The sequence below is a fragment of the Taudactylus pleione genome, unplaced genomic scaffold (assembly GCF_031769625.1).
Source record: "Taudactylus pleione unplaced genomic scaffold, aTauple2 ptg000652l, whole genome shotgun sequence".
NCBI classification, from domain to species: Eukaryota; Metazoa; Chordata; class Amphibia; order Anura; family Myobatrachidae; genus Taudactylus; species Taudactylus pleione.
The window spans coordinates 4788215-4800609 of record NW_028285054.1 but is presented as its reverse complement, the minus strand read 5'-3'; the positions used below and the strand labels follow the sequence as shown (position 1 = coordinate 4800609).

At 38.7% G+C, this 12395-nt stretch overlaps 1 protein-coding gene across 3 annotated transcripts in view; it reads left to right on the top strand.

The window, feature by feature from the left end:
- Nucleotides 1-12395, top strand: part of MDGA2 (MAM domain containing glycosylphosphatidylinositol anchor 2) — a 918945-nt gene that overhangs the window by 804503 nt on the left and 102047 nt on the right. For all 3 annotated transcript variants that reach the window (XM_088455291.1, XM_088455288.1, XM_088455287.1), the window contains one exon: nucleotides 8822-9091. In XM_088455291.1, coding sequence (XP_088311417.1) covers nucleotides 8822-9091 — 270 coding nt within the window. The remainder of the gene's footprint in view (nucleotides 1-8821; nucleotides 9092-12395) is intronic.

Sequence of the window (12395 nt, the reverse complement as noted above, 5' to 3'; positions counted from 1 at the left end):
TAGAATAACAGACACCTTATTATCACAGGTAAAGGAAACAGGCATTTTACATGCAGCAATTATTATTGGTCTTCAAATGTTATCTATTTAGTATTCATCCTTTTAAATTATGGCGTCCTTTTCATGAACTCACATCCCGGCAATGCTGGAAGGATACAAAATTTCCATGATTAAGGTGTAGTGAGACAACAAAAATATACAGCATTTTGTTCTAATTCTTCCCAGAATATTACCGCTTTTATAGCACACTACTTGCTTTGATGTAATTAGTTCCATCTCCTATTTTATCTCCATCTGTTCTAGGTTCAGGTGTGCTGTTTTTTTTTGTTTTGTTTTTTTTTTGGGGGGGGGGAGGGGGTTTGACCTGGGACATAGTGCAGAAAAACTAAACAAGCTGTATGCAAATAATCTGACTAATTTGAGGGTTGTACAGCTATGCCCACTCCCGGGCAGAACTTTAAAACCATGCGGACTATATTGAAATGTTATCCATGCATCTGGATGTAGACTGCCTGGAGCTGCCCAGTCGCATTTGTTATTCCGATAGGCTGGACCAGTGATTCTAATAGGTGGACGGCAGTGGTGTAGCGACTCCCAACCTATCAGAGGGGCCTGGAGGATCCTTTTACGGCCCTGGGGTAGTCAGACTATGAAACTCTCTGCCAGGGAAAGTGATTATGGCCAATATGTTAATTGGATGTAAGCAATATATTGGTACCTATCCTACTAGGCATTTTAAAAAATAATGACTCAGTATTCTGAATCACTCCTTAGACGCATTAGATAAACCAACCAATAGATTAAAATATAGAAATAGGTCATTTTACAAGAAAAATTACATGATTTTAGCTGTTTTTGAAACTTTTTATCTATTTTTTTTTTAATCCAGATCCAAAACCAAAATACTTGAGGGTGGTTTTGCAAAACTAAATCCAGATCCAAAACCTTGAAGGAGATACAGATCCAAAACCAAAAACACGGGGGTCGGCGCACATCCCTAATAAATATATATATATATATATATCCTCTGTGGGATTGCTTCTTCAATTCATATTTTCCATAACATAGTGAAATAAGACCAAAATCACATCTTTTTAAATGACTGTTATTTCAATGGTTACATAAAAAATGGTAGTACAAAATAATTGCACGCTGTATAGATCCATTCTTCTCTTATAAAAAATAAATCAGGCAAAAGCACAAATGTTACAATGAGCAGTCAGCAGTAAATAATATATATCACATAGACACATAAACAGTCTCCGATCTGAAAAAGCTGATTGTAAGTAGGTAATAGCTGTTCTGTGCTGCCGTAATAAATGAGTATAGTTCTTTTTCAAAGTTAAAAACATTTCTATTTTTAAATTATATATTTTGTATGTTGATTTTAAACGAGTGGCATTAAAGGCTTTTCAGTCTCTGACACAATTTTCCAGTGCTGAAAGATTAATTTACTGTAGTTATCTGTGTGGTATGGATAAAGTTAGAATTTCCATATTCCTAAAATTTTCAAATAACATTATCCGGGTCAATGTTTGTGTACTTACAGGTTAGTAGGGGTTGTGATATGAATTCCAATCACTAATAAAGTCATAAAAACATACATTTATTAAAAAAGAAAACATAACAAATATTTTATATATACTCTATCTCTCTCTTTAAGGCTTAGTATAACTACCCCAATATAATCAGAAATGTATTAGAAGAGTGTTGGATGTTCCTGGGCGGTGACTAAACAGACGGAGATTGCCCGTCCTATGGTAGTGTCAGTGGGGTGGTTGCGTACGCAGAAGCTTGAGGTCATACACAGATGGTAAATCTGCATCTGCCATAGGGCTGGCGACAGTTTTGTTGGTACGACTGATGGTGGCATCTAACGAGGCACCAGGGGATATAATGGCGTCTACGGATACTGATAGTAGGCGTTTCCGCCCTTGCACATTCATACGCATGAATGTACAACAAGGAAGGACTTTGTCGCAGCATTCGCATGAAGTCGCAGACGAGTGGCTGCGGCTGAGTCCACCACAGAATCAGACCCTAAATGGGATACACAAGGGGAAATTTAGATTGAAAAGTCTTTAGCAATACTAGAAACCAGTAAGATGAATATTAGCGCTCAATGCCAGGCAGCTGCTGCAAAGGTCAATAACCTCATGGGAAGTTGATATAAGGGGAGATAGATTTCTGTCATCCAAATATAATTTTTAATTTTATAAACCTCTAATTAAACCAATTCTCACCTATTTTGCCCAGTTTAGATGCATGTTTACGAGAAATAAATAAATAAATAAGAGAACAAGAGAGGTTTCAGAGATGGTCAACCTTATTAATTAATATTAATTAAGAGAATTGAGAGGTTATATTAAAAAGAGGATTACAATACTTTACTGCAAGGGTAGTCTAGGAACAATGAGGGGGGGCGGTGGGGTAACAGATACAATTACCCGGGCCAGGTATCCCTGGGCACTCAGGAGGACAGGGGACTCATAACCACATCCACACACCTAAGATGGTGTGGCGCCTCCCCTTCGGCACAAAATCTGTACTTAAGGCCTCGTTGGGGTGTAGCAACACCCAACCTATTACAGGGGCCTGGAGGATCTTTTTACGGCCCTGGGGTAGTCAGACTATGAAACTCTCTGCCAGGGAAAGTGATTATGGCCAATATGTTAATTGGATGTAAACAATATACAGTATTGGTGCCTATCCTACTAGGCATTTTAAAAAATAATGACTCAGTATTCTGAATCACTCCTTAACCGCATTAGATAAACCAACCATTAGATTCAAATATAGAAATAGATCATCTTACAAGAAAAATATATACTGTTTTCATTTAGGTCAATGGTTCCTTTAAGGAATGAAACTACTTCTTTCTTTTTTTTTCCTTTCCAAAAAGGGTAAAATTATATTCCCGCACTAGTAACCTACTTAATGTTTTGTAATTATCTAAGTGGTATCCTAGGGAGATTCTTTTCTGTATAGTAAATATAATTAAGTGGGTAGTATCCTAAGTAGTATTCATTACTGTACTGTATGCAGAATTCAAATATTAATTAGTTTCTTAATCGGATCTGATCAACAGATAGGAGTGCTACTGATGCCCTTTGATTAAGCTATTTCAAAAAAGAAAAAAGAGAAAGAGAAGGAGTTTACTCACTCAGAGTACATATCCCCTGGTAACATACAGTGTATATCAATTCCATATATTTATTCATTAGACTAAAACATAACCTTTAATTGTTGTATTTATTAAAATATATCAAAAAGTTAGTACTTTTAGTACTAGCAGTTGTAGCAGAGAAATATTAATATAAAGTCAATACTAAGGTGATTACATAGAAAGAAGATTTTAAAAAGTATATTAAATTGAAAGAGTGCCCTGTAATACCCAAATCCTATTCTAGCTCCTATAAAGAAGTTTTATTCTCCAAACCAATCCCAGGAAACTATGTTGTATATTTTATAGTTCTGGTTGGTCACGCTTTCTTATTCTTTCCTTGTATTGGATATCTTGTTCTATTTAGTTATTTCTACATAGTATATGTGGCTTAAACTATCGCAGAAATGAGACATCCTGATTTCATTTATATACTGTGTTCAGTGATCATATTGTAATTGATACTGTGTGTCTCATTAGTTACAGTAGGTAATATGTATCCACTTGTGTAATGAATGTTATATTGTTATTATACAGAGATACATCGTTCTCTTTCTCCCTGAGTTGCAGCTATAATTACAGTATCACCTTATTCATAGTGAGAATGCACAATGTGCTATTCAGAATTAATAGATTATCCACAATATGTGTGTATATTATGCAGCCAACATATAATAATTGTTACATATATGCTTATATCAGTTGATCAGCAGGCATATCAATATGATTCTAAGTCACACCGTCAGTAATCCGTATGTGACTCTGATTTCCCCAGGCTGAATAGCGTTACTTGGTCATGATACTATAACGTTCCAGTGTGACTTATTTGATACATTCTTTAAATGTTTTAGATTGACCGAGGTGTATATAGTGATACAATCTGAATATATATGGCTGTTTTGGTGGCACATTAGCTTTCGGTCCACTCGATGCTTATATTTAAAGATGTACACGTCCGTTTATCCGATAACATCCAATGCTGCTTGTGTTAATAGCTATCACAGCATGTGGTAAATGGGTATTTCTGCAAACCTATAATATCAAACCAACACACTAAACGCAAAGCCACAAGACGTGTGGATCTTTAAATATTAGCATCGAGTGGACCGAAAAATAATATCACCAAAACAGCCATATATATTCAGGTTGTATCACTATATACACATCGGTCAATCTAAAAAATTTAAAGAATGTATCAAATAAGTCACACTGGAATGTTATAGTATCATGACCAAGTAACGCTAATTAGCCTGGGGAAATCAGAGTCACATACGGATTACTGACGGTGTGACTTAGAATCATATTAACATGCCTGCTGATCGACTGATATAAGCATATATGTAACAATTATTATATGTTGGCTGCATAATATACACACATATTGTGGATAATCTATTAATCATGAATAGCACATTGTGCATTCTCACTATGAATAAGGTGATACTGTAATTATAGCAGCAACTCAGGGAGAAAGAGAACGATGTATCTCTGTATAATAACAATATAACATTCATTACACAAGTGGATACATATTACCTACTGTAGCTAATGAGACACACAGTATAAATTACAATATGATCACTGAACACAGTATATAAATGAAATCAGGATGTCTCATTTCTGCGATAGTTTAAGCCACATATACTATGTAGAAATAACTAAATAGAACAAGATATCCAATACAAGGAAAGAATAAGAAAGCGTGACCAACCAGAACTATAAAATATACAACATAGTTTCCTGGGATTGGTTTGGAGAATAAAACTTCTTTATAGGAGCTAGAATAGGATTTGGGTATTACAGGGCACTCTTTCAATTTAATATACTTTTTAAAGTCTTTTTTCTATGTAATCACCTTACTATTGATTTTATATTAATATTTAACTGCTATTTTTTTCTAATGAGTACTAACTTTTTGATATATTTTAATAAATATAACAATTAAAGGTTATGTTTTAATCTAATGAATAAATATATGGAATTGATATACACTGTATGTTACCAGGGGATATGTACTCTGAGTGAGTAAACTCCTTCTTTTTCTCTTTTTTTCCTTTGGCAGGAAAATGTCTCTCCTGTGCAACATTTTTCTAAGGACAGATAATGTGATTGTAAAATGAAATGGATGAATATAATGTGTCCCCAACATCTCAAGACGATTTATAAACGTTCCGCTCATTTTATGGAATGCTTATGTTCAAATGGTGTTTTCCTTAGTGATCTAGTCCACTCGCTACCATTTCTCAGTTGTCATTGTAAACTGCATACATGACCAGCCGTTGCTATGTTATTTTATTATGTGGGTTCATCCGAAGTCTGTGGATGTAGATGCTTATGTGCCATTCATTATTACCAAGACCACACAAACTTATAGACATTCTGCCTCTTTCAGGTACATTAACCTAGGCTTGAACTTAAGTGCTGACACTTTTTTTTTTCTGGAAAAGAAGATAAAGAAAGTAATTTTCAAATAGTCTGGATGTCTTCTCCTGTCTTCCTAACAGGAGAGTATAATGCCAGGCAGAGATTAATGACCTGCAGAGTGTAAGCTTTTTAAATTAATGTTACTTATTACAACCATGGCTTCAAGACAAAAGAAAGTCATCAGCTGGTACACTACTGGCTACTAATTGATTTGAGAAGTTTAGTTTATAAGTATAAGCACTTTCTGGCGTTCTCTGGGAGTATCTAAGCCAGGCGGTGTGACAAATGTGATGAACAGATAAGCCCCAGAGCACTTGTTTGCTGTTACAAGAGAATCGCAGTGCTTTGTCTCCGACTCAATCTAGGCAATGGATGTTGCTGGTATGTTAGCAAACCTCTAGGCCTATCGTAGAATAAAATAGTGTATTTAAACATGTAGATATATAGACGGAAAAAGGCCAGCAGCAGCGTTTTGAAAGGTCAAAGAAGTTTTAATCATTTAGAATATCAGAAATAGAACATCTAGAAATGTACTAGATGTTTGTAGCAATAGTTCAGGATAAACCATTAATACTGTAATAACGATAAATGGAGGGATTTTTCATACAAGAGACTTTAAATTAAATATATTCACATCCTTAAAAGCAGCTCCAGACTGCACATGATGGAGGCAGCCGTGTTATCCATTAGACTTCAGTCTATCAATTCTTTATAACCCATGAACTCCGGTGAATTTAAATGTCTGTGGTTGTAAATGGTGGCCAAGCCAAGGGTCTACACTCAACATATTTTTTTTATGTTTCGTCACCCACTCAAAAACATTCTTTAATATTCACTCAGGAATAAGTGGAATAAGCATCGCAAGCGTTATACTATTAATAGTAAAGGACCAGGACACTTTGTGAACAAAGCATTGTACTACTTAAAACTTAAGATGTGTGTTGTTTGGTCATACAGTATCTGGACGTGGCTTGGACACATAGGGTTAATGCCCACTTTGTCAATAATTTCCCATTGGCAATGTTACCATACCATGTATGCCAGCCATTGCAATAAAAACAATAGATGAACTGCCTTAGTTCATAGGAAGTTGCTCCAGCCTCAAGTCCAAGCTCACTTTGGAGATCATGTAAAGATGGATGTAGGTCCAGTGCGGAAGAGCAAAATGGGCTATTCAATACTGTGCATACAGAGTGAAAAAGGAGTATGTAGCTGTCTTATGTGTAGTGTGGTGAAATGCATGCGATAAGGAGTGGCCTGGTGTAACCCAAATACAGTAAGGGTGTGATAACTCACCACATGGGCCGTGTAGAGGGAGGATCCAGTCATATATATGCCTCTTAGGAGGCATATCTGGTGCACCTGCATCCCCCATGATGCGAAATATGTGCTGCTGCTTGTCATTAGCACAGACCTTGCATTGTCTGTAAAAGGCAAAAAGTGAATATAATAATAATAATAATAATAATAATAATAATATTAATAATAAAAGTTCTCTCAAAGTAAAACTGTCTCTAGTGCTGCAGCTTAGGGTGGTATCAGCAAAATTGTGGGGAGGAAACGCATGAGGTTCCCCTCAAAATTGCCTATGGCACCACTAGCTTATGTCCAGCCACTATAGCAGGGAAATCGGTCCTGCCATAATACCAACAAGTCCCATATGGAATCGGTATGAAATACAGATGGCTGAATGACCATCGGTTCTCATTGCGATTCTGGAAGCCTGAAGGTTCAAGATCCCGACAGGAGGTGGTAAGTAGGGTAACCCTCTCCTATCCCCCCTAGGATAGCTGGTGCCTAACCCTAAGACCCCCGGGGGGTGCCTAAACCTAACTTCCCCTTCCCGCACCCTAAACCTATCCCTCCCGCCGGGGGTGCCTTATCCTAACCCCCCCTCCCTGTAGCCTAACCCTAACACTTCCGGGGAGGGGGGCTGCCTAAGCCTAAGTCCCCCTGGGGTGGCTAAACCTAACCCTCCCCCCCTGCGCGGATAACGCTATCCGTTCCCTGCTTACCTTCATTCGGGATGCCGGCTGTCGGGATTTCGGCGCCTATATTTAATCCTGGGTCAGGATTCCACTGTCGGGATTCTGACGGCTGGCATCCCGGCCGCTGGTAATGTCACCGCATCCCATATATATGATGCAGGAACAGAGAATTCTAAGTTAAATTTCAATCAGAATAAAATAATAAATCAAAATAAAACACAGATTTATGAAAGGCTTCCATGTAAACATTTTTTTTTACAATTATATATATTTATTCACATATACTAGGGGGATGGATATGGGATGATGGCGTTCGGGATCCCGGCAGTCAGAATCCTGATGCCGGCATCCTGACATGGTTAGAATACCGACACTTTGTTGGTTGGTATCATAATCCTCCCCCTCTCCCTACCCTAATCCTAACCCTCCCTCCCTGGTTCCTGAACCTAACTTCCCCGCACCCTAAACCTAACCCTCCCCCCCTAGAGCCTAACCCTAACCCCCAACCCTTACCCTCCCCCTAACCCCGCTACTTAGCTTTTGGATCCGGCAGTCGGAATGCCAACGCCGGAATTCTGACCGTTGGAATCCCCTTCGTAGGTATATTGACCGCCTCCCATACTGTGCAGAGAATATTCGGCCATTCACATCAGTCCCTGCCCTAGTGGAGCTTACAATCTATATTCCCTATCACATGCACACACACTAGGGGTGATTTGTGTTGGGAGCCGATGAACCTACCAGTATATTTTTGGAGTGTGGGAGGAAACCGGAGCACCCGGAGGAAACCCGCGCAAGCACAGGGAGAATATACAAACTCCACACAGGTAGGGCCGGGGTGGGAATCGAACCCATGACCTCAGTGCTGTGAGGCAGTAACGCTAACCATTACACCATCTGTGCTGCCCACCGTATGTACGCTGTAACCATTGGTTTATAACTTATATTAGACTTAGATAATAGCCCATGTGACTACGTGGGGTCTGGCGCAATTAAACAGTTTGGAAAATAGTGAGGATGATATGACTGTGTATATACTACAGTAACTAATGTTCCATACAGCTACTAATGCGGTTAGCACTCTATTGGATACTGACTGTCGATGGAGCAGGCATCTTGATCTGACTTTATTATGGTGCATAAATGGTCCCATTACGTTATAACTATGGGGCTTAGACATCTCTCTAGTTATGCCCCTGACTGAAGACCAAACCTTCTCATGTGGCTTTTTTTTGTCATTTTGCAGATCCGCCTGCGGTTGAACCAACCTTTCAGGAAATAAGACAAGGTCTGGGAACCAGCGTCACGATGAACTGCAGAGTACTGAGAGCATACCCCACCCGGGTTCTCATGTATGAATGGAGACTGGGTAACAAGTTGTTAGAAAAAGGACAGTTTGACTCTCAAGATTACACAGAGCTGACTGTGAATATCCACGCCAAGGACCATTATGGCACATACAATTGTAGTATAATTAATGAAGCTGGATCAGGAAGATGCAGCTTCCTTGTAACAGGTAAGTTTGCAATTTATTTTATTGCACCTTTGGTTTCTATATTACTCTTGTGAAAAAGTTTTTGATACAATAAGAGACTTCCTAACTTAAGAAGCTATGGCTCCTGTCAATGTACTGCCTTGACATACAGAACACTCTTTGGTAAAATATATATAGCTTTTACCACAGGGTCTGCCATCTTAGACGGACATGCCGGTTGGCCACAGTAAGTCTTCACTGTGATGAACCCCACCGTCATGTCACCAACATCATAAACCCTGAATAGAGTAACAGGAAAGACAATTTTTGCTAGTCCAACAAAAACCTAATGGCCAGCGTGGGTTTAGGCAGATTGGAGCATGACGTGGGAGTATCAATTTGTCCCAATTTGCCAATCTGGATGTTATCTGTTGCAATTTTCCATTGACAGGTTTGGTTTGCTTGATACATAGGGTGCAGGACTTAGGGGGAGAATCAATTTGTCCCAATTTGCCAATCTGGATGTTATCTGTTGCAATTTTCCATTGACAGGTTTGGTTTGCTTGATACATAGGGTGCAGGACTTAGGGGGAAAGTTAACTTCCAATCTACCTCAGCCATGGGGTTTGAAGGCCGATAGGCTTATTTAACCCTCCGGTATTCTTCAGCATTGTGTTAAAGTGTTTCCTCTGTCATGCATAGCAATAGTTCCAGTATTACCCTTGTACAAGTTGTACCACACTCAAGGTGAGATTTACCAAATCCTCCAAAGAGGACAAATGAAGGTATTGTCCTATCAGATTTTAGCTATCATTAATTTAGAACATTCTATAAAATGATAGACACAATCTGATTGGTTGCTATTGTCGACATCTACCCTCTTCCTGTTTAGAAGCTTTGATAAATCCCCCCAATAGAGTCAATTATAACAAAGTGTATGCACTTGTTTTTTTTTTTTTACAAATCTCAGAATAACTTTGCTAATAATGCATGTTAAGATTACAGCATCTAAACTCTCTTTACATGATAAAGAATTAAATATCTTCATCGTAAAAAGTGTAAGAAAAGTGAGGCTAATGCTACAACAAGAGCAGCTTGACGGATGATTTGAAATATAATTTTTATTGCTAGTTGTAAAAGCTAAACTACAACTTCGGGAGAAAAAAAATACTACTGGAGACATTATTCTCCTCAGGTAATTGGTTTTTTTTAGGGTCACTCTTAAATTACATCTAATATATAACATTATTTGGAGTCATTTGTTTCACTTGTAATTTGCGACGTAGCATGGAGACAGAATATCTGGAAGGATGTTTAGCATGATAAGCAATAAATTGAGAGCAATTAGGAGATAAATTGATGTTACATGTGGATAACAGCAGACACTGCCGAAATGTATTAGCTGTGTAAAGAAAATTAATGATATGCTACAGCCGCTGTGTTTTACAGTTTGGTTGAGTTTAGCAGAGTGGTTACAATTTTGTGGTTTGATGGAGCTATGGAAATACATCTAATTATTTATTTTATTTTTTAAATAAATGAAGTTTTTAGAGAATATTGTTAAGGGACAGTCTGCAATTCATCCCACAGATGATGATTTTGCATGTCAATGATGTATGTATTTAGAAGTAAATTTTTGTTTAAAAAAATTAGCAAATGTAGGTGAAACTTTTTTTCAATTGATCTAGTATTTTTTTTATTTGCTCCAATACATCAGAGCCTGTCTCTAATTCTCTGCATGCACTTCCTTTAGGTCATCTGCAGTCCCTGTAAGAGCGGGAGGCAGCGTAAGACAGTGGGTAATACCTGGGGGATTTTGAGTATAAAGTGGGTACAATTGAAAAAAAATAATACTGTCTAATTACTTACCATTTCGGTTCCGCGCAAACCACCCAGTCCCTAAACGTCATAGATTCAATCAACTTGAAAGATGAAATGTTGTCTGAAATTGCTATTAAATTAAAGCAATATAAAACAGACAAAGCAATAATAATTCAGATATCAAGACAGATCTTACAAAAATATATCAATTGCATCACCATATATAAATCAAACATTAATCCCTACAGGAGCACAAATCCTAGTTGTAGAGGGATAAATTAAGGAGCAATTACAGAGTATAAAGTTTCACATTTAGTGAACTTAAAATCAGCCAAAAAGTGTCATTTTAAGAACATAGATGTCCCATCGGTCTATCCGGAGTATAATTAAAGCTTGCGTTCATATGAAGCGCAGATGGCTCATCCGTCCTCTGTGATATCACAGTTATGATCTTTTTATTGTTACCGGTAATAAATGATTAGAATTAGACTCATCTCTATTAGGAGATGTATACCATGAACCAGATTATTACTGATAGGCTGTATACTCTTTATAAGGGTGTAGGCTTGGGGCATGCTTTTGCAAATTTCCTGTAATTGCTCCCACATTGTGTACCTGAATCAGATGTGGACGAAGTTGCAGCCATGCTTTGTGATGGCTGCAATAGTCTCAGCCCTCCCCTTGTGCCCTAGCAACCCCCGGACTGTGCAAGCCCTGAGATGCCCACTTTCAATACCTGTGGAAAGTGTAACTCTGCCATTGCTTCTGAACACTCCACCATTGGTGCACCATTGTGTCCACCATCAACACTTGCACCAGCCTATGGCTGGCGCAGTGCCTCTGGCTACACATGTGCTCTGTGTCTGGGAATGCAGCCGCGGTCTCTGATACGCCAGCAACACTTCCATGTCACACCCATGAGATGGCCTTTTGTGATCACTTCAGGCCACCTCCCAGTCACCGCCCAGGAACGCCCATGGTTTTACTGCGCTGGTTCTAATGCCAGCGCCTCCATACACAACAGAGGACTCTACGTGTACTAAGGGGTATGCATTTACTATAGGACTTTTCGTGCATGCGCAGTAGCAAATAATCAACTGTGCAAACATCCGCATTGTGTCTACAGAACTAAATGAGTATTCGCCAGTGTGCAGAGTGTACCCATCTTTGGGTATACTGAGTGTACCCAGTGTAACTATGTACATGCTCCCTATCATGATCCTTGGTATGATAGTCGTCATTATCATCACTAGGGTGCACGTGCACCAGCCTATACCCTACCGCCCAACAATTGAGGGGGACGGGGATTGGGATTTTGTGTGTTCCTAAGGCATGTGCACAGAAAAAGTGCATGTAGTCATTATGATGAGATTCAGAAGGTTGACATGTGAATGTCGACTGTACAGGGTTAGGTTTAGGGCTAGATTTTATGTTAGGATTGGGGTTAGGCTGCGGTTAGGGTAGGTGTAAGTTTAGGGCTCATAACAAACCACAGCCGACGAAAAGGGGGGTCTGGCCGCATGTC